A 25477-nucleotide genomic window follows, 5' to 3' on the forward strand; every position below is an offset into this window, starting at 1 on the left:
TAATCCTTTTTCAGCTTTGTGTCACTTGAGACTATGGTGAACATTCCATTTATGCCCTCATGTGAAATCATGGCTAAAAACAGATTTTGGAATGCACGTTGTAGGCTAATTTTTAATTATACAGCTCATTTTATGTTGCTGATTATTTGTATATTCCAGACAAGTTTTGGGATTGCTCTTTATTCTGTTTTAACTTCTAAGTGTATTGTAGCTTACAATTCTTCTCTACCTATTGGAAGGTAGTGAAGTTGAGACTGTGCTGCCTGATTAGAGTGGTAGGGAGCGAGCTTAGTGTTAAGGGTGGAAATGAAGGGAGAACATAGGGCTTTAGTTGTTGTGAAGTAGATTCCTCCATCTCATACTAAATTAAAACAAATTCTGGGGGAAATCTTGGAATTCTGTGGACCTTAGTCTATTCTTTCATATGCTGAAAAGTATCCCAAGAAGTTATCTTACTTTCTCCTTTTCTTCTTAACAGTAAGTTCTAGACAATTAGTTGTTTGAAGTGGAATGGCATATTTGAAGATTATATGTTGTCTCTCAGAAGATCATATGTTGTCTTTCAGATCACTGGTTTTTAAAATTTTGTAGGTGTACTTCATCATTAAATATGTGGTTCATTTAGAGAACGTCTGCCATGGAAATAGGGTAATCAAGTCTCGTTTCTTCCCATTTCACTATTTTTCCTTTTATTCTTCCTGGAAAACCTTCCTTGGTACAGCTTCCCCTTCAGAATTGAATTAAGTTCTACTCTGGTTTGTTTCAGTGCATACCTCTTTCATGATACTGTATTTTAACTATCTACTGATAGGTTTCTCTACCTGCTGGTCTGTAACTTCTTAAGGACAGGTCTGCGTCTTATTCATCTTTGTACTTGCAATATTTGGGACAGTCTAGCACTTAGGAAGTATTCATTGCATGGTATATTTGTTTGCTAGGGCTTCCATAACAAAATACCACATGCTGGGTGACTTAAACAACAAAAATCTATTTCATCACAGTTCTGGAGACAAGAGTCCAAGAACAAGTTGTGGGCAGGTTTGGTTTCTCCTGAGGCCTCTCTCCTTGGTTTGCAGATGGCCGCCTTCCTGTTGTATACTCACATGGTCTTTTCTCTGTGTCTCTCTGAGTGTCCAGATTTCCTCTTTTTATAAAGGACACCAGTCAGATTGGATTAGGGCCCACTCATATGACCTCATTTAACCTTAATTATTGCTTTGAAGGCCCTATATATAGTCACATTCTGAGGTACTGGGGGCTAAGGTTTCAACATATGAATTTTGAGGGGACACAATTCAGTCCATAGCACATGAATTTTTTGATTTGGCATACATTCCAGCTGAAGGGGATTTGTTATGGTCCAACACCAAACCAAGGTTGTCAAGGTTGGGACCAAAGATTTCCTAGTTTGTATAAGAACAAATGGCTTAATTCTAGTGTTTTGTCTTAATGTAGTTGTCGTACATATTTAATGATTAAGACGCTGTAGCCTTTAGTGCTTGGAAGTACTACTACTACTAAGTTTTCTTTCCTTCACTGTTTATATCACAAAAAAGTGATAAAACACACTCACACATGCATTCGGGCACATGAATGCTTTGTGTACATATTGGCTGTTAATGCATCTTTGCTGAACATTTTAACCCAAGAAATAAATTTTTTAAATTGAAGTACAGTTCATTTACAATGCTGTGTTAATTTCTGCTGTATGGTGAAGTGATTCAGTTGTACATATATATACATTCTTTTTTTAATTCTTTTCCATTATGGTTTGTCACAGGATATTGAATATAATTCCCTATGCTATACAGTAGGACCTTGTCGTTTATCCATTCTATATATAATAGCTTACATCTGCTAACCCCAAACTCCCACTGCATCCCGACCCCACCCCCACCCCTTGGCTACCACAAGTCAGTTCTCTATGCCTGTGAATCTGTTTCTGTTTCGTAGATACGTTCATTTGTTTCATATTTTAGATTCCACATGTAAGTGATATCATATGGTGTTTGTCTTTCTCTTTCTGACTTACTTCACTTAGTATGATAATCTCTAGTTCTATCCATGTTGCTGCAAATGGCATGATTTCATTTTTTTAATGACTGAGTGGTATTCCATTGCATATATGTACCACATCTTCTTTATCCATTCATCTATCGATGGATATTTAGGTTGTTTCCATGCCTTGGCAATTGTGAATAGTGCTTCTATGAACATAGGGGTACATATATCTTTTGAATTATAGTTTTGTCCAGATATTTGTGGGCAGGCTTCAGTAGTTGTGGCAGGTGGGCTTCAGTAGTTGTGGCTCACGGGCTCTAGAGCGCAGGCCCAGTAGTTGTGGCACACGGGCTTAGTTGCTTCGCGGCATGTGGGATCTTCCCAGACCAGGGATTGAACCCGTGTTCCCTGAATTGGCAGGCGGATTCTTAACCACTGCGCCACCAGGGAAGCCCCAGCATTTGTTAGTTGTAGACTTTTTAATGATAGCCAGTGTGAGGTGGTACCTCACTGTAATTTTGATTTGCATTTCTGCAATAATTAGTGATGTTGAGCCCAAGAAATACATTTTTATTTGCCAAATTCCCAGTGGTAGTTTGGAAAGGTGACATCATTCAATAATTTCTCTGTAGAAATTCCATGAATTATACATAATTTCCCAGTGTATACAGATACATGCCTTGCTATCCCAGTGGAGCTACCAGATAGTATTAGGTCCTTTCTTTTCCCTTGGTAGTTCCAGCCTTAGAGTCCCACTCCCTCCTCCCTTAGTAGTTCAGTGTAAGATTTTGGGGGATATTGTTGGCAGTAGTGAGGTAATGGTGAGATTGGAGAGCAGGGTAAGCTCCATTGTCTCTCATTTGTCTCCTCCCTTTCCTAGGAATGGGGGAAATTTGCAAATAATACCCTAGTGCCCCCCTTCCCCTTAAAAAAAAGTTTTTATTTTACAGTTTTTCGTTTACAGAAAAGTTGCAAAGGTAGTACACAGAATTCCCATAAATCTGTCACCGTTTCTCCTATTGTTAACATCTTAGCTATTGTACATCTATCACAACTAAGAAACCAACATTAGTACATTACTTGATTGTAGTCTCCTGTGCTCTCACAGTTTTTCTTTCCTTGTTTGTCATGACTTTAACAGTTTTGAGGAGTGCTTATCAGGTGTTTTGTAGAATGTCCCTCAGTTTGGGTTTGTCTAATATTTTTCTCATTGGTTTCACTAGGGTTGTGGATTCCGGGAAGAATACCATAGAGGTGAAGTGCCCTTGTTAGCATCATGACTTATGATTGATGATATTAATCCTTGATCACCTGGTCAATGTAGGGTTTGCCAGCTTTCGCCACAGTAAAGTTCCTGTCCTTTCCTGTTAGTCTTTTTTTTTTTTTTTTTGGAAGCAAGTCATTAAAGGGGGACAAATTGTTCAAAGTTCCACCTTCTGGAAGGGATGTATCTACAATAATCAATTGGAATTCTTCCGTCTTTTCACTCCCACTTATTTATTTAATCATTTGTTTATATCAGTGTGGACTAAATGGGTATTTATTTCATACTTTGAGTTTGAATTCAGTACTGTTATTTATTTTGTTGCCACAACTGTTATAGCTTTGGCCATTAGGAGCTCTTGCAGGTTGGCTCCAGTGTCCCTTTGACATGCCCCTGTTCTTTTGTGTTTTGTGTCCTTTACTTTTTGGTACTGTAAGATGCTCCAGGCTCATCTGTTTTTCTTGCCACAGTTCTAGTATCAGCCATTCCTCCAAGGAGCCCTGGTTCCTTTTGTTGAAGAATGATATTAAAAATCAGGATCTGGGTGCTGGGTCCTAGTTCCCTTTTCTTGACTCAATTCCTGTGCACAGTGTGGAAAGTCTGAATATTTGGATGAATGGTAGAGTGGTTATAGCATCACACATTTGTATCATAGTACTTGATAGTATCTGTGTTTGTTGACTTTGTCTTCTGCTGTGGAGTCATAAAAGCAGATTTTTAAAAGTACTTCTAAGTGTTTAAAAAAAGAAAAGTTAAAGTCAGAAAGCTTTAAGGAATGTATGCTTGTTTTAGGGCAGGCAAATGGGGAAGAGTCATTAGGTTCTTCTGTTTTATTCTGAATTTCAGAAGAGATGAACTCTCTTTGGATGCAGAAAGGAAAGGTGTCATCAGGAAACCTTCCATGGACAAAGAAGTGTGTTTGAGAACTTCTGCTAACAGGAATTTCAGGCTTCCTTGAGCCTGTTCCTCTCCATTATTATCATCATCATTATTGCTGTCATCATCAATAATATTATTTTGCCATAACTGCTGTTATTCCAGCCTTACCTTTCTTTTCCATAATGCTGAAATTTTTTGTTTTTAAACATACAAGTCATTTACAAATGATTTGTAGACTGTCAGGGCAGGTAAAAGATTAGGGAGGTTGGAGCCTCTTTCCAATTGCTTTTGCTGGAGTTTGGTTGCAAGTAATGGAAATTGGAGCTTTTAATCTATTACTGCCTTGAAACTTTACTAAGTATTTTAGAAAATGAATGGATCTGGATCAAGGAAAGAGTTTGTTGTTGAATTCTCTTGGAAAACCTGATTTGAAATAGCAACTGTAGCTCTAAGAAAAGGTTTTAGTCAAAGAATAGCAGAGTTCATCTTTGTCATAACAGTCGAAGAAAGAGCCAGTGATATTCACAAGGTTTTCTGAACTTAATTTCTAATTTTTAAAAAATTCTATAGTTCAGCCTTTGTCCTCCTACTTATATTTAGCAATTTAGATCTGACACCCGCTAGGGACCAGAGTTTTTAAATAACAAATTTGAATCTCTCTCCTTTTTTTTTTTTTTCCTATTTGGTTATTTCACTTTATAAATTTCTCAAAAAAAAAAAGAATAAAAGTAAGTAAAACATTATAGGTAGAATTCACATATGTTTTCCTTCTTGTCAGTTTGAATAAACTTTGCATATTAGGAATATAGTTTCATATTTTGCAGGTATTTTGTATATTTTATTCTTTTACCATTTTTGTGAATTTATATGCGTTTTTTTGTACCATCGACATTGTCATCTTATTTGTACATTTTCAATAAAAATTGAGATAATATTGTTAGTCACAATTGATGTGTTACCATGTTAACCCATGGTAAGCAACTAAAAATTTTTAACCATATTATTATAAATATGTCTAAAACATGCTGTATGCTTGTTTATTTTACTGAGAACAGTCTGTCCCCTGGATGGCTCAGAATCATGATTCTGAACATCAGCTTTTATTCTTTGCTTATTACAGTGTTGCCCTCAGAATCTGTTTACATAAATAATGTTATTTAATCTAGGCAAACTGCTGACTTTTTAGTCATTGGGACAAGTGGCTTAGTTCTTCTATCTTTTAATTATTAGGTGCTGCCACCAGTATTCCATCTGTTATACCTGTAATCAGACAACTAAGCTTATTACTATTAAATATAAAATAATAGTCTCTGAGTATTGAATTGCATGTGGCCTTTCTGACAATTATTTTGAACCTTCGTAGAATCATTTTCCTTTAGGCTCTGTTCCCAAGAGTTGAAGTTGTTGGAAATCTGACTTCCAGATAAATGGAGTATTTATTACTGCCTTACAGAAAGAGAAAAGGGGAGTTATTTCAACAACATGATAAAACCTGAAGAGTATTTTATGCAAGGGAATTATAAGTTACTTAATTATGAAAGATACCATATTTTAACATGAGTATGTTTTTGGGTGGGAGTACGAAGGTTTTTTTTTGTTTCTTGTTTTTTTCATTTAGGGGGTATAAAGTTTAAGGCCAAGTGTGGTACCAGGAAGAAACAGCATTCATTCCAAAATGGCATAATTCTGTAGTGTTCTGCAGTTTGTGGTTCTAGCTCACTTGTTGAGCAGTGCTCTGAAAAAATGTAGACAGCTTCAGGGTCATATTTTGGTGTTTTGGCTCAAGTTTGGTCGATTCTGGGGATGCAGCCCTTGATTTGGTAAACAAGTTCTCCTTCCTTCACACCACCCTCCAACCCTAAAACCACCTTTTGCCCCCACTGCTGCAAAGCCTTCTCCCTGGTCTCTCTGCTTTCTCTCCAGCCTCTTGCTGTTAGCGCCACCTTCAATCTAAACTGTGTTAAGTAGAAACATTATCCCTCACTTTTTGATGATTTGACTCTAGCTTAGTCTCTCCCACTAAAAAACAAAACCAAAAAAACCCCCACACCCCAAACATCAGAGTACTTTGATACTGTCATTCTTTGCCATGTCTCAGCATTGTTTGAAATGAAGGATTTTCTCTGCCTGCCATCACCTTCTGCATACTTCATGGTTTGACTTAGATGTCACCTTCTATATGAATCCTTTACCAGAGACACCACATGCTTTCTCCTTTGTGTTCTATAGAGAGTGCTTTTATTTATATCATTATTCATAGCATTCTGTATTTTGGGTCTTTTATGTTCTTTTTGTCGTACTAAATTATGAACTTCTTGAAAGATAAGACCCTATATCTTATTTATATCTCTGCCCACAGATCCACAAAGCCCTCATAGGTAGTGATTCTTGTGTGTCCACTTTAAGTTGGTTATTGCATTTGCCTTTGACATAGGCTTGTAGTTATTCCAGAACTAATTGAATAACTAGGCATATACTGTATCAGTCAGAAATTTTCATCTTGACTTTTTCAGCCCACCATCATTTGGTTCCACCCTACCTATTTCAAATAGTCTTTCCTGCTTCTCACAAGGATGTGCTCACTGCTTCGTTGAGGTTGTGACTCTTTGTGACTTCAAAGAGTCTTGCATAAGCCACGATTTTTATTTTTGTATTTTTGATTTGATTTCTCCTTACTACTTTAGCATCATTCAACATATGTGACTGTTTATTCGTAAGTAAAAGACCAAATCACTTAAAATTATTAACAAAAATTAGTTCATAATGTTAAATGTACTCTGGTAAAGATGTCAGATCTTATTTAGCAGTATGGTTTAATTCTACATTTAGCTCTTGCAGATTATTAAATTTTGATAAGAAATTAGGCAAGTTAAAGCAGATATCTTTCCACATATAAAATAAAAATATTGTCTTTATGTTGGCCTCTATCACTTTAAAAAAGAAAGAACTCTCAATTCACTTCAAATTTGTGAATTTGAAGCTTTTTGAAAGTTGGCAGATTGATCATTTGAAAAACTATCAAGAACAAAAGATTGTGGAGGTTTGTTTTCCTTGAACATTTTTTTGAGTTTTTATGGGCACTTTTCACTTAACTATAATAATTATTGTACTTTCATTGGTAAAGATTATTTGATGATAGATTATTACTTTCTAAGCATGAAAATTTCTTCATACAGATAAGTTCAGAAACAACGTGCCTAGGTAGACTAGTATCAGTAACTAAAAAGCATAATCAGCTCTCAAATTTGACAACTTCATTCAGATTTGCTAACAATTAGATGCTATCAGTTTCTGCCCTATTCTCTCATTAAGCTCTCCAGGACTGGTGGTCATTTCTGGTCACTAAGGAGGAATTTTATGCTTAGCCAAGGTTCTCATAAAAATCATACTATCATATATTTGATTTATATAGTAATCTGCTACTAACAAAGTTGTGTCCTAGTCCAGAGGAAAAATAAAATATATTCAGTTATTTTTTTTTTACTCCTTTAACAACTTCTTGTACTTTGATTTCAGAAGTGGCAAATGATCATTTTATAAAAAATTCAAACCATGCAGAAATTTGTAACACTAAAGATAAATGCTCCTAACCCAGTGCTCTAAGTCTCCACCTTACAGTTTCAGTCCCAAACTAAGTATATATTTTTCTGTATTTTCCCCATGCATTATAACACTTATTTGCAACCTGCTTTAAAAAAATTATCAGTTTGTACAGAGCCTACCTCATTTTTTTTTTTTTTTTTGCGGTACGCGGGCCTCTCACTGTTGTGGCCTCTCCCGTTGCGGAGCACAGGCTCCGGACGCGCAGGCTCAGCGGCCATGGCTCACAGGTCTAGCTGTTCTGCGGCATGTGGGATCTTCCTGGACCGGGGCACGAAGCCGTGTCCCCTGCATCAACCACTGCGCCACCAGGGAAGCCCGCCTACCTCATTTTTAAAGGCTGCATAGCAGCTTATTTTATGCATATACCCTGAATTTTTAATTGAAGTATAGTTTATTTACCATATTTTATTGGTTTCAGGTGTATTGGTTTCATAGTGGTTCAATATTTTTATAGGTTATACTGCAGTTAAAGTTATTATAAAATAATGGCTATATTTCCCTGTGTTGTACAATATATCCTTGTAGCTTGTTTATTTTATATGTAGTAGTTTGTGCCTCTTAATCCCCTACTCCTATCTTGCCCCCCTTCCTTCATTCTCCCCACTGGTAACCAGTAGTTTGTTCTCTATATCTGTGAGTCTATTTCTGTTTTATTATATTCATTCATTTGTTTTATTTTTTAGATTCCACATATAAGTGATAACAAGATGTACCTAATTTTATCTTTGTTATAAAAATTAATGCTTGATTTTAAAAAAGGAAAAAAAAAGTTTGAATTCAAATTTTCCCTTTCACTTCTACCCTCCTCAGTTATACATATAACTGTATAGTTGTTATTTTTAATTAAATGTTGAAATGTTTCAAAATTATTTGAAATTTTCAGTGAACAAAATGATGAGAAACTGAATGTAAACAGTATGAATTTTTTTTATTTTTATTTTTTTTAATTTTTTTTAACAGTATGAATTTGAATTAATCTTTACATATATGTCTTTAGACTATTAAAAAATATATGATGTTTTTAAAGGCCCAAGATGTCTATGGTGATGGTATTTATGTTTTATATTTTAAAAATTTGTATATTCTAATTTGTAACAGAGCCAATTTGGAGTGTTTGCTCATTCAGAAATGAAGTGTCTCCCCACTTACGAGGATTGTGTTGTACAGTTTTGTAGTTTTTCGGATATAAGCCTTTTTTGGTTGATTCTTTCATATTTTCATGATAGAATATATTTTATATAATAATTAGCAATATCTTTATATTTCATGTTGTAATATAAATTCCAAAGTCCAGGCCAGAAATGTTAGCTATTTGTGCATTGTACCCTATAATTTGTAATACTGCCTTACTAACTAGTTGAAACTGACTGCCAGATACTCTTCAGGCTTGCCAGGATAGATACACCCTTCATTTTGCTACTGGCCATGATAATAACACAATCATGACTAGAGCGGTAGACTCTCTATAATATATTGAACTCCACCCAGTTTGTACTCATAGGAGACCTAAATAGATGCTAGCTGTGTTTTTCTTTGATGACTAATACTTAGGGATTTTAGAGTACTTTAAACAAGACGAACAAGAAAATCATTAAGTTCATTGAGTAATAGAAACCTATTATTAGACAGATATTTAATTTCTCTTTTTCCAAAAGTATAATGTCTAGTATTAGAAATGGGGCAGCTGAAACATCCAGCTCCCCAAACTAATCCTCCATAGTAAAGGAGAGTCTAGAATTATTTGCTTTCATACGTTTTGTGCGAAAGAATCTTAGGCCTTTATTTCTGTACTTTAAGGTTCTGCAGGAACAGTCGAGTTTATGCCCTTCTTTGACTCTGAGGACTTCATTTATTTCTAGGTATAAGGGAAGGCCTTAAACATTGTATGCCTTATATGTGTAACTGTAGAAAAGGAATTAGTAACAGCCATTGTGCCAGGCACTCTGATAGGTACTCTCATTTAACTGTTAAAGCACTTTTACGAGGTAGATACTGTTATTGTCCCAATTTTATAGAGGGGAAACAGTGTTAGTTTAAGTAATATGCCCTAGGTTACACAGATAGTCAGGGGTAGAGACTTGAACCCAGATTTTTTTAGTACACAAATGAATAACACCTTTGCTTGACTATTTATTCCTTTTTGTCAGTGATCCCACTTAAATGTAGATAATCACCTTCCCTTTCACTCGGTATCCTTTGAGTGTTTTTTTTTCCGTAATATTTTCCCAAAGTCCTTAGATTCACTATAGCTTTTTTGATTATTATTGTACTGTCTTTATTTTCTAGCTTCCTAGAATATTTTGGAGATAGAAGATTTCTTTTTTTGAAGTCTTCCTCTTGGTGGTTTGGTTAATCAGCTAGTTCTCTACTCTAAGTCATTTGAGGTCAAGTTTGTACTGGGATGGTGGGGCACAAAAATTCTACATTCACAGAGTAAGCCTTCGATGAAATAATCAACCCATGGGAACTCTAAATGTAAACTGGGTGCTTTCTGTGCTTCTTTGTTCCTTTTTACCCTTTCAGGGGAGATAGTGATCCTGGGCAGACCTCTCATAAGGCAACTTCAAGAGTCTGATAGTTCTAAACTCCATTGTACTGTACCTTCATTCCTTTTAATACCATGAGTAATAATGTCCAGAGCAACATGGAATGGAGGCTGGATATCCCATGTCCACTTCCTCTCAAGTCATTGTCTCTATGGATATCTGTTTAGGTTAAGGAGTAGAGTAAACATCTCTGGATTTAGGTCTCAATCCTTTCACTCTCCATATGAATCCTTCTTAGTTCACTTACTTTGAAATGCAACCTTAAGACTGACCTGTGACTCTAGCAAATAATAGGATACTCCCTTTTATATCAACACGGAGCCCTCCAGTGAGACTCCCTGTCCTTCCCTTTCTCTACTCAGAGGGTTTCAAGATTTTACTTGGAAAAGTAAGGAGAAATTCTGAGCTGCTTAACATAAAACTATGAACTACAGTATGCTAGAGGACTATAGATAACAGAATTTTTGAAGGTGAAGAGAATTGGAATGCTAGTTTCCCTTGTTTTATAGTTGAAGAAAATTTCCCATTAATTTTTGCATAATTGACAGGATAGTAGTTGTTTCTTATAGGTCCTGTGTGTCTCTTGTTAAATTTGATACTAGGTATCAAATCTTTTCACCTCTATAGTGAGTGGTATATTTTTGTTATTCTGTAATATTTTCTAACTAGCTACTGTTTATTTAAAGGAAAGTCATTGATTTTGGAGTATTATTTTGGTAAACATACATGTACCTGTCCTGTCTTACTGTTTCCAGTGGTTTTCCTGTTCTCATCTGTTAATGTCATTTGCAAATAATGATAAAAAAATCACTTCCTTTTTAAAATTTATGTCCATTCTCTTGTTTGAATGACTTGACTAGTCTTTCCAGAACAGTGTTATATAATGATGAAAACCATTTTTTCTTCTTGATTTTAGTGAGAATTCCTATAGTGTTTCACCATTAACTATCAGTTGTTTTTCTTTTTTCTTTTTTTTCCCCCTGAGTTGTGCAGGGCAAATAAAACATGTGTATGACTGAATCCAGCCAATTCTCTGGTTTGAAGATTTATTTATTTATTAAAAATTTATTATTTATTTATTTATTTGGCTGTGCTGGGCCTTAGTTGCAGCATGTGGGCTCCTTAGTTGCAGCATGCAGGGTCTTTAGTTGCAGCATGTGAGATCTTCTAGTTGCAGCATGCGGGATCTAGTTCCCTCACCAGGGATTGAACCTGGGCCCCCTGCGTTGGGAGTGCGGGGTCTTAACCACTGGACTGCCAGGGAAGTCCCTGAAGATTTATTTTTTAACCTTGGACCTTGATGCCCTCAGAGACATTAAAAGTGGTCTCTGCAGACTTTCTGGAAGATGCAACCAGTATTTAATACTGTTTAACACTATTTAATACTTACTATACATTGAGAAGCAGCAATGTAGATCAGGTTTGCCAATTTTATAGAGAAGAAAAATCTCTTATTTCCCTACTGTTCCCTTTTGAGATCAGTTTCTCTACTTTAAGGGCTTATTGGACTCCCAAATATAAGATAAATGTCTTCTATCGTTCTAGAGCTTCTGTAACTGAAAATTGGGCCATGGTAAATGTTCAAGAAGTCTTAGACATAATTACTACATAATTTTGTTATTACTATTATTCTCATTCTTCATATTCTCCTCTTTCCTATCTAAGTGATTGGTATCATCATATTCTTAGTTACCCAAGCAAAAAATACAGCAGTCATTTTTTACTTTTATCCATGCATTCTTTTACTGATTAATCCAATTTAAAAATATTCATTGAGTGCCTACTATGTGCCAGTCACCTGTTTGGTTTTTTTTAACATCTTTATTGGAGTATAATTGCTTTACAATGTTGTGTTAGTTTCTGCTATATAACAAAGTGAATCAGCTGTACGTATACATATGTTCCCATATCTCTTCCCTCTTGCGTCTCCCTCCCACCCTCCCTATCCCACCCCTCTAGGTGGTCACAAAGCACTGAGGTGATCTCCCTGTGTTATGCAGCTGCTTCCCAGTCACCTGTTTTAATTAGTACAAGTCAGGCAGTGAATAGGACAGACAAGGTTTCTGCTTTCTTTGAACTTCCATTCTAGTCAGGGAACTTGTACAATGTACAGTAAATAATGATATAATTTCATTTAATTGGCAAGTCAGTTACTTTACAGAAATCAGGATGTGATATAGAGTGGTGGGGAAAAGAGATTGGTTCTTTTGGATTTTTTTTTTTTTTTTTTCCGGTACGCGGGCCTCTCACTGCTGTGGCCTCTCCCGTTGCGGAGCACAGGCTCCGGACGCACAGGCCCAGCGGCCATGGCTCACGGGCCCAGCCGCTCCGCGGCATGTGGGATCCTCCCGGACCGGGGCACGAACCTGTGTCCCCTGCATCGGCAGGCGGACTCTCAACCACTGCGCCACCAGGGAAGCCCGAGATTGGTTCTTTAAATGAAGTGTGTGTTAGTCCAGGTCCTTTGAGAAACAGATACCACAACAGGATTAAATGTGTAGGGATTTTTGTGTGTGTGTGTGGTGGTAAATTACACATAATATAAAATTTACTATTTTAACCATTTTTAAGTATATGGTTTGGCATTAAATACATTCACATTGCTGTACAACCATCATCACCATCCATGTCCAGAACTTTTTTGTACTCTCCAGCCGAAACTCTGTACCCATGTAACACTAACTCCCCTTCCCCCTCCCCCTAGTCCCTGGCAACCACTGTTCTACTTTCTGTCTTTATGAATTTGACTACTCTATGTACCTTATATAAGTGGACTCATACTATTTGACCTTTTGTGACTGGCTTATTTCACTTAATGTCCTCAAGTTCCGTTCATGTTGTAGCATGTGTCAGAATTTCCTTTTTTTTTAAACTTTTTGTTTTTAGAGCAGTTTTAGGTTTACAACAAAATTGAAAGGAAGGTTTAGAGATTCCTCTTATACTTTCTGCCCCCACGTATGCATAGCCTTCCCCATTATCAATATGTCATCAAAAGATACTTTTCTTTTTTTTAACCAAGGATGAACCTAAACTGACCCATCGTAATCACTCAAAGGTTCATGGTTTACCTTAGGGTTCACTCTTGGTGTTGTACCTTCTGTGGGTTTAGACAAATGTATAATGGCATATAGTCATCATCATAATATCGGAGTATTTTCAGTGCCCGAAAAATCCTCTGTGGTCTACCTATTCATTGTTCCCCCTCCCCCAGCCCCTGCCCTGCAACCACTGATCTGCAACCACTGATTTTCTCCATAGTTTTACCTTTTCCAGAATGTTAAATAGTTGAAATCATACACAATGTAGCCTTTTCAGGTTGGCTTCTTTCACTTAATAATAATGCATTTAAGGTACTTCCATGTCTTTTCATCACTTGATAACTTCTTTCTTTTTAGCACTGAATAATATTCAGTTGTCTGGATAAACCACAGTTTATCCATTAACCTCCTGAAGGACATCTTGGTTCCAAGTTTTGCCAATTATGAATAAAGCTGCTGTAAACGTATGTGTGCAGGTTTTTCTGTGGATTCCTTCCTAAATTTCTAAAGCTGAATATTCCGTTGTATGTGTACCACGTTTTGTTTATCCATTCATCTGTCATTGGACACGTAGGATGCTGCCACCTTTTGGCTGTTGTGAATAATGCTGCTATGAACGTGTGTGCGGAAATATCTGTTCAAGTCCCTGCTTTCTTTTAGGTATATACCAGAAATGGAATTGCTAGATCCTACACTAATTCTGTGTTAAATGTTTTAGGAATTGCCATACCCTTTTCCAGAGCTACTGCACCATTTTATGTTCCCACCATTGTAAGGGTTCCAGTTTTTGTGCATCCTTACTGACACTTGCTATTTTGGGTTTTTTTGATGATAGCCTTCCTAATGGGTGAAGTGTGTCTCATATTTTTGACTTACACTTCCGTAATGGTTAGTGAAATCATTGAGCATATTTTCATGTGCTTATCGGCACATGTGCTTATTTCACGTGCTTATTGTATATCTTCTTTGGAAAAATGACTATTCAAGTCCTTAGTTAATTTTTAATTGGGTCATTTGTTTTTTGTTGTTGTTGAGTTCCAGGAGTTCTTTATATATTCTTCATACCAATCCCTTATCTGATGTATGATTTACAAACATTTTCTCCTATTCTGTAGATTGCCTTTTCACTCTGTTGGTACTGTTCTTTCTTACTAATGGAATTTTCATTATTCGGAATATGTAAAGTATACTGTCTATATTATCTAGCTATAAGTAGTGGTTTTTATAAAGTATAAATATAAATATATAATAGGAAAGTATTCTGTCAGGCAATTGATTTAATATTCTTAAACTGGCACAAAGTAAAATAAATATCAGTGAAAGAGAAAAGGTTTAAAACATGCCTGTGGCAAAAGTATTAATTTTTTCCATGTAATTATATGAAAGAAGATAAACAGCAAACATATTTCTAGTTCATTTTCTGAAAACCTCTAAAACTTTTGTAGAAGATTCAAAATTATCTTATACATTTCTTTTAAAATCTTGTTCCTTTAGAGTTCTGTAAAATTAATTATTTAAAAAATTCAAAATTTAAACTATTGTGTAAATCATAAAAAAGTATATTTACCTTTGGTAGTGAAGGTTCATACTAATAATAGTGACTGTTTCTAAACTGTATTACAGTTTAGAAGTACAGTTCCTGAAAGTTGTATTGGTAATCTTAATGGGTTTTTACCGCCCTTATTAAGCTTATACCCTCATATAAGCTTAATTTATAATGTAAATTGCCAAATCCTAACCCTAATTTTTAGTTCTGAAAGTTAGCCTTTTTAGCTGTCGTGCTTTTTCTTTTGTTGCGGTATGCGGGCCTCTCACTGCTGTGGCCTCTCCCATTGCGGAGCACAGGCTCCGGACGCGCAGGCTCAGCGGCCATGGCTCACGGGCCCAGCCGTTCCGCGGCATATGGGGTCTTCCCGGACCGGGGCACGAACCTGTGTCCCCTGCATCGGCAGGCGGACTCTCAACCACTGCGCCACCAGCGAAGCCCGCTGTTGTGCTTTTTTTCATGCAAGATTTACTAGTTGTGTATCCTAAACTATTGTCTGTCAGGAGTAAATGGTATGCTGCTGTTATAAAAATAAAATGATTGGATCAAACCAGTACGAAGAGGGACTAGTGTTATGGTTTTCAGTATTGAAACACTGTATAATATCAAACCATTCATAATGTGGCCAAGGAGATAGCTATATCTAGTGCAAACTTGCCTCCTTTGTAAATTAGGTCAGCCAGTAATTTTTACAGAAATAAAAGACTAAGGCTTCCCTGGTGGCGCAGTGGTTGAGTCTGCCTGCCGATGCAGGGGACGTGGGTTCGTGCCCGGGTCCGGGAGGATCCCACATGCAGCAGAGTGGCTTGGGCCCGTGAGCCATGGCCGCTGGGCCTGCGCGTCCGGAGCCTGTGCTCCGCAACGGGAGAGGCCACAGCAGTGAGAGGCCCGCGTACCGCAAAAAAAAAAAAAAAAAAGTAAATAAATAAAATAAAAAAAAAAAAAGAAAGAAAAGACTACATCATGATTTTATCAAATAGCAAATAGTTCAGAACATTCTTTATTGATCCTTTGTGTTAATCTTGTTGCTTTTTTAGTTAAAAAAATATAGTATTGGTATTTATTTCTTTACATGACCTTGCTTCTCTTCTTTTTCTTAGTTCAAGATAGAGCATACATTTGTACTCCCTTGGTGGGAACATCTCAGGTTATAAGGGATGTTAATATTGCATCTAAGGACTGCATGACAATGCAGAGAACAGTTACTGGTATACAAATGCACATACCACACACCACATTATACACCACCATTCTCCCTTTTTCCCTCCCTGCCTTGAATGGGGCAGACAGAATTTACCAAAAACCAGAGCAGAGTTAACCATAAAGAGTTCATTATTTTGGCTTTGGGGCATAAACTGATGGAAAAGAAATTGAGTTTAGTAAATTATGCTATGAATCACTTCTTTGTAAATTCACTTATATATTCCTGGTCTCATAATTTATCTGTTCTTTTGGCAAGTTTTTATTGCCTCTCAGGATCTCCATTACCAAGGCCCAGAGGGTGACTTAGTAATTAAGGATGAGGAGTCTAAGACACTTTTTTTCTTCAGCATATGAAGACTGTTTCCTCAGAGATCCAACTCAGCACAGCTCCTGGGAGACATGACTTCTAGAAGAACCCCAGATTTTTTCAAATGACATGATATTTTTGATGTGAATCAAAAGAGGGGTTCATAATTATCTGATGCCCAGATAATTATGATACTTTACATCTTGACTTTTTGGCAACAGCTTTATCGAGATATAATTCACATACCATACAAGTCTCTCTTTAAGTGTACTGAACTCAGTGGTTTTCGTAATATTCACTGAGTTGAACAACCATCAAAGGAATCTTAAAATATGTGGGTTTTTTGACCTTTTTTTAACTTAGCATAGTGTTTTTGAGGTTCGTTTCATGTTGTAACATGAATCAGTACTTCATTTCTTTTGATTACTGAGTATTAATCCATTTTGTGGATTTATTTTTTCATCAGTTGATGGACATTTATGTTGTTTACACTTTTTGGCTCTTACTAGTGGCTCTAATGGTGTTATGAATATTTGTGTATAAATTTTTGCATGGATGTATGTTTTTATTTCTCTTGGGTGTATACCTTGGAGTGGAGTGCTGGATCATATGATAACTCTGTGTTTAATCTTTTGAGGAACTGCCAAACTACTTTCCCAAAGTGTATACACCATTTTACATTCCCACCAGCAATGTATGAGGGTTCCATTTTCTTTACTTCCTTGCCAGCACTTGCTGTTATCTGTATTTTTTATTAAAGCTATCCTAGTGGGACCAGCTTAAATCTTGAATCACATATACCTGTGCCTTATCGTTGTGGCCTGTTTTTTCTTGCATTTAATTATGGTGATCCTTGTGTGACTGGCCACCTCTTACAGTTTCTCATTGCTCTACCCACGTGTTCACCCATCTTTTTGTTCCTCCTTTACTGTGGATCCAGACAGGGCTTGATGACTGATCTTGGATACACCACCACCTGCCCTTGAAGAAGATAGAGGTTTTGATAGCTTCGTATAGAAATAGGTTGTTTCATTTTTTAATTACTGTCATCTGTTCATCTATTTGATAATAGTTATATACTAAAATATATACCTGTGAAGTTGTTTATTCCTGTAACTGTCATTTGTGGAGAAGAAAAAACTTGCTACTAAATATCTATCTTTTTTTCCTCTCTTTTTCGGAAGTGGTTTACAAAGTGCACGTTAAGTACAAAACTATGGTGTTAGAAGTTAAGTTAATGGTTACAACTCTTGGTGGGTGGAGTGACTGGAAGGGGATTTCTGGAGTGCTGGTTATCTTATGTTTCTTGATCTTGGAGCTAGTTACATAGATGTGTGAGAATTCACCGAGCTATAGACTTAGAGTACATGTGTCTTTGTTATACACTTCAATAAAAACTTAAGTTTAAATTGTTAACATTGTTTAAATCATTTTTAGCACTAGTAAAGGTTTTCATTTGTCATATTAACTACCTTTTAAATAAGTATATTCCATTTTGAGTCATTATATTTACTACCTTAAATTATCACCATTCTTATATGTACATTGAGTTGATGTAGATGCTATAATTTCAAGTCCCCTTGTTCAGCTGCTCATAATTTCAGAGATTTAATGATTTAGATTCTTAGATTAGCTGTAGAAAGTTTGATTTTATGCTCTGCTGTGTTGCTTTAACTGAATGATCTTCAGCAGTTCAGTTTTGGCTCTGGTCATTCGGTATGTATCTAAAACTTTATGAAATGCAGTAGTTGTGCCTACTGTCTATTGGTGAGTTCAGGTTCTCGTTAGAGACTAGAGTGCTATGAAGGAAAGAACCATGAAAGAGAAGCTATATTTATATTAGTTCGTTGTTTATAGTAATATATCTAACATAGTAACCATATAGATGTACAGAAAGTATTTGATGTAATTATCACTTTAAAATGTGATACCAGTGTTGATTAATCAAAGCCTTTTGATTGATCAAAAGCCTTTGATTAATCAAGGCTTTGATTAATCAAAGCCTTTTGAATTCTAATCCTTTTATCTATTTTTACTATAATAGGTTTTAGAGAAATTGTTTGATTTTGACCAGATATGTTATGCTGCTGAAGTTAGGAAGATACACAGTAAGATCAGTTTTTTGGTTAATAGAAGTTTTGAAGTAGGCTTATGTTCTGTAATCTTTATTTCTAAAAATTGGGTTTAGGGGTAAGAGGTATCAGAGAAAATTGACTCGTTACAGCCATTTTATATTCTGATGAGGAAAAGGCAATTCTGCCCTATTACAGGGATATTTTCAGTGGAATCTGAGAACTGTTTAAACAGTATAATAAAACACATTAACCATCTTTTTAATATCTTATTGTGTCTTCTAGGCCTTCCTTAAAGTTTCTCATGTCTCAATGGACTCCTGAATATAACAAGCTCTATACCTTAAAAGTGGATATGAAGAGTGAGATTCCTTCTGATGCACCAAAGACACAGGAGAGTCTGAAAGGGATCCTCTTGCATCCAGAGCCCATTGGGGCAGCCAGAAGTTTTCCTGCAGGAGTTGAGATGATTAATAGTAAAGTGGGGAATGAATTCTCACATTTGTGTGATGATTCTCAAAAACAAGAGAAGGACATGAATGGTAACCAACAAGAGCAAGAAAAAAGTGTTGTTGTGAGGAAAAAACGCAAAAGCCAGCAGGCTGGCCCTTCATACATGCAAAATTGTGCTAAAGAGAACCAGGGAATATTAGGTTTGAGACAACACCTAGAAACACCAAGTGATGAAGATAACGATTCCTCTTTTAGTGATTGTCTTTCTTCTCCTTCATCTAGTCTACATTTTGGAGACTCTGATACTGTGACTTCAGATGAGGATAAAGAAGTCTCTGTAAGACATTCCCAGGCAATTTTGAGTGCTAAAAGTAGAACTCATAGTGCACGGTCCCATAAGTGGCCTCGGACTGAGACAGAATCTGTTTCAGGATTGTTAATGAAAAGACCCTGTTTTCATAGCAGTTCATTAAGGAGACTTCCATGCAGAAAGAGATTCGTGAAAAATAGTTCCTCCCAGAGGACACAGAAACAAAAAGAGAGGATATTAATGCAGAGGAAAAAACGAGAAGTGTTAGCCCGAAGAAAATATGCATTGCTCCCCAGTTCTAGTAGTTCTAGTGAGAATGACCTCAGCAGTGAATCCTCTTCCAGCTCATCAACTGAAGGAGAAGATTTGTTTGTTTCTACCAGTGAAAACCACCAAAACAATCCAACTGTTCCCTCAGGTAAAAATTTTGTTTCTTAAGTTTCAGAATAGCATGGAAGCCATTGCATTGTGTTTGTGCTTATTTTCTTCTACATTTTAGTGATTTCATTGTATTTAGAAGGAATATGAGGCTCTATTAACTTTAATTTTTAAGCCATATAGATAAATTACCAACTGTAGTATTAAACCATGACCCCAATTCTAAGATACAAATTTTAAAAATTTCTAAAATTTTAAATAGAAAATTAAAAAATTTTCTATTTTTCTGGCAAAAATGAAGCAAGAGGTTTTATTGGGGTTTTTTTGGAAAAAGTTTTTATTTTATACATAATCAGATTATATTTTGTGAGTTGTTGATTTATGGTACAGTTTTTTTTCCCATAGTGCTTCCTTATTACGTTTAGCTTTTATGAGTGCCTTTTCAGATAGCTATGTGATAGATTTCTTTCACATTCAACTACAGTAAGAACAATTCTAGTCACTAAAAAAAGACGCTTATTTTTCCTTTAAGTACTCTATTCTTCCTGTTTACTCTTCCTTTATCATGTTCTTTATAACGGAAAAATAATTTCAAGCATTTGAGAGGTAGCTTTTATTCTAATACTGGAACACAAACTTTTAGTCCTGAGGGTGCTCAGTAGAGCCTATGATTAATCAGTTAAAAATGAATCGATAGATGACTAGCTTGAGTGCGCCCCTCACCACAGTAAATGTTATATTTAACTAGAATAAGTTCATGTACAGTCTCTGAAGTGTATAAATGTTATATTTAACTAGAATAAGTTCATGTACAGTCTCTGAAGTGTATGTTCCATATAAACCATTTTTACAGTTTGTTGTAATTTAAGGTAATTTGATGAAGTGAGCATTGAGTGAAGTCTGAACTGAGGTAAAAGATTAATTTCTTGTGAAAGTGTAAGGAAAGTGGGGTTGGGAGAGCTTTTTAAACGGCTAAGATAATGGTTTCCAATTACTGACACAGCGCTTTCCTAGTCTTTGCCTGATGTCCTGCCTGTTGAGGACAAAGCCTACTTACTAGTCTCCTGTGCAGATATGCCATTTCTCCCTCTTCTCTCCTTCTATATGGGTCCCTTCCTTTTCCAAGGCACCCTTTCCTCTTCCACGTTTATTTTTCTATTCTTGCCAGAACCCTGAAATCAGCAACTTTGTTCTTAATTTTAGTCTTAGCTATGGTTAGTTCATTTTTTTATAACCTACCCAAGTATTTGTTTTAAAAAGAGTTAATTGAGATCACCTGCAGCTGAAAGGCGGTTACAGCAACCATTCCCTGAGGTTTCTTGAGAAAGAGGGAGGTGAGAATAGGCATTGTCTTGCTTAATGTCACATTTCACATTTTTCTCAGGTAATTAGAATGTGAAGACTCTAGTTTTGGGAGTAGGAGCAGCAGAGTCCAATTTCTGCTTGAAATTAATGAGGCAGGATGGTTGGTGATGTAAAGCAGAAGTTCTAAGGACCTGGTATTTGTAGGAAGCATGAGAATAGAGTAAATGTAGGCCAGAATCTTTGTTTTTATCTAGGAAGAAAGGAGTTCATATATCCTCAAGTAGTCAAGATAAATGCGAACTCTGTAATTCATTTTAAAATCTTGTTTAGTACTAATTGTAGCATGTGGGTTTTTTAACTGTCTCTCTTGGAAGAATTACATTATTTTCAGACATTATCCATGTTTGTCTCCGAAACACAAATCCAAAAGTTGAAGCCAAGTACTCCTGATGTTTTCTGGTTCCTAGATCAGTGTTTTAAACTAGTTTTTTTTTTTTTTAAACGTCTTTATTGGAGTATAGTTGCTTTACAAGGGTGTGTTAGTTTCTGCTTTATAACAAAGTGAATCAGCTATACATATACATATATCCCCATATATCCTCCCTCTTGCGTCTCCCTCCCACCCTCCCTATAAACTAGTTTTTAATAATAAAACATTTAAAAATATTTTGAAAAACCACACACACAAAAATAAAAGTCAGATGTCTTAAAAGTAAGTTACTAATTTATTTGCATATATAAAATGTTGAATAAATGTCAATTTAGAAATATTGCTTATTGGTACCCAGATTTTCTGATAACAGTTTTATTCACACAGGCACCTTAGACTTTGGTGACTTGGTAATTGCTAGAACCACTTTTTAAGTCATTAGACAGTTTTTGTTTTGTTTTGTTTTGTTTCGTTTTTGCCGTACGCGGGCCTTTCACTGCTGTGGCCTCTCCTGTCGCGGAGCACAGGCTCCGGACGCGCAGGCTCAGCGGCCATGGCTTACGGGCCCAGCCGCTCCGCGGCATGTGGGATCTTCCCGGAGCGGGGCACGAACCCGTGTCCCCTGCATCGTCAGGCGGACCCTCAACCGCTGTGCCACCAGGGAAGCCCATCTCTCACTTTTTTTTTTAGTGGAGAATTCAGAACAATTTCTGACATCATACCATTTAACTTGTTTTATATACTACATATTTCCTGCAAACTGGTGGATCTAAAAGCTTGCTTAGATTTAGCAACTCTTCCTTGGTGGTGCTGTGTACTTTCTGTTGCGTCGCATGTTAAAATTGATTAGAGGTTTCAGATGGTGTCATCCTGATCCTTCCAGTATAAAGTTCCCCATCAACATTTCATGTAATACTTTCAGCAGCTTTGATGATCTTGCCTAGATCCATTATTTCATTAGGGGTTGCAAAATGCTGTCTTTCTATCATTCTGTTACATTTATTAACCGAGGTTATTTCATAAGGAAGAATTCTCCCTGCATCAGCTAATTGTTTACTCTGAAATGAAGGTGATACAGTAAATGTAAGATGAATGCTTGAGTCTTTACCTTCATTTACCACTTTTCAGAATAAACTTTAGCAATATTCAGAGAGGTTTTTCATTTTCAATTATCATTTTGAACTCATGAATTTTAGCATAGTTGATGTGTTGCAGTCTTTTTATTCTTTTTGATGTTCAGATACTTTCATCTTTGGCCAGTGGGAGCATCTTCAAGTTGGTTTGTGTCCTTTTTGTTTGTTTGTTTTTTTAAAATTTTATTTATTTTTGGCTGTGTTGGGTCTTCGTTGCTGCATGCAGGCTTTCTCTAGTTGCGGCGAGCGGGGGCTACTCTTCGTTGCTGTGCGTGGACTTCTCATTGTGGTGGCTTCTCTTGTTACGGAGCATGGACTCTAGGTGCGCGGGCTTCAGTAGTTGCAGCACGTGGGCTCAGTAGCTGTGGCTCGCAGGCTCTAGAACGCAGGCTCAGTAGTTGTGGCACATGGGCTCAGTTGCTTCACAGCATGTGGGATCTTCCCAGAACAGGGCTCGAACCCGTGTCCCCTGCATTGGCAGGCGGGTTCTTAACCACTGCGTCACAAGGGAAGTCCCTGGTTTGTGTCCTTTTGATGCCACTCCAGTAGTCTTTGATAACTTCATTACTCTCTGATGTAACAAGATAGTCCAGATTCATCCTTTACATTTCCTGTTCCAAACCTGGAACCAGTCATTCCAAGCACTCCTGATTTCCTTTTATTCAGAAGTGATAGTTAGAAGCTATCCACTGGGAACGAAAGTGCTCATTGTTCTACTGGGTTATCATTGCTTTTTGTCTTTCTTAATGGACAGAGTTCGGAATGTAAAGATTTTAGAAAGATAAATCATTAATTCATATGACTATTTCCATTGAAAATTTAAGATTAGGGTTTTTATGTAAGCTTCTGTTTTATTTTTGGATCTCTTTACTATCACATTGAAAATCTGGATTCTTAACACTATTAATCACTTTTTTATTCTATACAAACTATAAATACGTAGACATAAGTGAACACTCATAAAGGAATGTAAATGAAAATCTCTACAATTATTATTAACAGTAATTCTATTGAATATAATAAAAGATTTTTCTGTGTGGTTCCTTTTTTGCCCTTGGCTGGTTTTCTGTGTGGTTATGCCACCAATTTAATATGCATTTAGGATCATTTGTGGTTGTTGCAAAGGACTTTGTTTTGTTTTTTAAGAGATTTGTAAAAATTGTTTAGTTTTGCTTTTTAATTATGTGAAATATTTACCTGGTTCCAAAGTCAAAACTTTTAAACAAGATATATTCATTGAGGTCTAGTTTTCTACCTCTGCCCTCTCTTCCTATCTTTTTCTCCCTAATAGATAATCATTTTTCACTAGTTTCTGTTTTAGTTTGTTGTTCCATTTTTTTTCTCCTCAAAAATATTAGGGCTTCCCTGGTGGCACAGTGGTTAAGAATCCGCCTGCCAGTGCAGGGGACATGGGTTCAAGCCCTGGTCTGGGAAGATCCCACATGCTGCGGAGCAACTTAGCCCGTGCGCCACAACTACTGAGCCTGCGTGCCACAACTACTGAGCCTGTGTGCCACAACTACTGAAGCCCGCGCACCAAGAGCCGAGCTCCGCAACAAGTGAAGCCACTGCAATGAGAAGCACATGCACCATAACGAAGAGTAGCGCCCGCTCGCCGCAACTAGAGAAAGCCCGCGCGTAGCAACAAAGACCCAACACAGACAAAAGTAAAATAAATAAAATATATTTATTTAAAAAAATTATCAAATATATGTGTGTGTGTGTGTGTATATATATATATATATACATATGCACACACATACATACATCCTCCCCTTATCTTACTCAAAATATAGCTCTTTCTTTCACTTAACGATGTATACAGTCGTTAGAGTATAGAGATATAATAGAGGAATAAAAGTTTATATATGATGAGATATAAAGGATATATAGGCTTTCATCCCTCTATTCATTCTTTTTCACTCCTCTTTTATTTTTTCCACAGGTCCACAGTACTCCATTGTATAGTTATACCCTAATTTGTTCTAGTCCCCTATCGATGCACAGTTTGCAGACTTTTACTATTATGAATAGCATTGCAGTGAATAACTTTTTGTATATGTCATTTAATAGTTTTTGCCATTGTGTCTTTGGGATAGAATTCTAGGAGGGAATTGTTGAGTCAAAGATAAAAGAGTATGTTATTTTAAAAATATGGCCAGATTTCTCTGAGAGGATCGTAACCGTTTTGGGTCCATCAGCAGTGTGTGAAAGTGCCTATTTTCCCAAAGCCTTTCCAGCAGAATTAGTTGTCAGATTTTAATTTTTGGCCCATCTGAGAGGCAAGAAATAGTATGTCAGTACATTTTTAATTTGTATTTTTTATGACTAATGTTTGTGTGTCTTTTCATGTATTTAAAGGTCATTTGCATTTCTTGTGATCAATCTATTCATTTCATTTGCCTGTTTTTCTGTCAGAATGTTGGTCTTCATTCTTGCATTCATTTTTAGAAGTTTTTTTTATATATTAGAGGTATACATCCTATATAACACATTTTCCTCAAATTGGTCATTAGTTTTTTTTTTTTTTTTTTTTTTTTTTTTTGCTGTACGCGGGCCTCTCACGGTTGTGGCCTCTCCCGTTGCAAAGCACAGGCTCCGGACGCGCAGGCTCAGCGGCCATGGCTCACGGGCCCAGCCGCTCCGCGGCATGTGGGATCTTCCTGGACCGGGGCACGAACCCGTGTCCCCTGCATCGGCAGGCGGACTCTTAACCACTGTGCCACCAGGGAAGCCCGGTCATTAGTTTTTTGACTCTGCAATACTTCTTTACCTTGCCAAAATTTTTTTGAATTAGTCACATTTATTGACCTTTACTGTTTCTGGGTTTTTGAATCATAATTAGGAAAGTTTTTCCCACTCCAAGTTTAAAAGGAAACTAACCCATTTCCCCACTAGCCCTTGTATTGTTTACCTTTTTTTTTTAAACGTATAAAGCACAGATCTATTTGATGTTTGTCCTCATGTACAGTGTGAAGAATGGATCCTTTTTGTCTCATGTGGCTATCC

General features: G+C 36.5%; 1 protein-coding gene across 10 annotated transcripts in view; it reads left to right on the forward strand.

Annotated features, from left to right (window-relative positions):
• RNF111 (ring finger protein 111) overlaps positions 1–25477 on the forward strand; it is an 81415-nt gene that overhangs the window by 15007 nt on the left and 40931 nt on the right. For all 10 annotated transcript variants that reach the window (XM_067748431.1, XM_067748413.1, XM_067748440.1 and 7 more), the window contains one exon: positions 18745–19640. In XM_067748431.1, the coding sequence (XP_067604532.1) occupies positions 18745–19640 (896 nt within the window). The remainder of the gene's footprint in view (positions 1–18744; positions 19641–25477) is intronic.

This window comes from Pseudorca crassidens, chromosome 1 (genome assembly GCF_039906515.1).
Source record: "Pseudorca crassidens isolate mPseCra1 chromosome 1, mPseCra1.hap1, whole genome shotgun sequence".
Lineage (NCBI taxonomy): Eukaryota > Metazoa > Chordata > Mammalia > Artiodactyla > Delphinidae > Pseudorca > Pseudorca crassidens.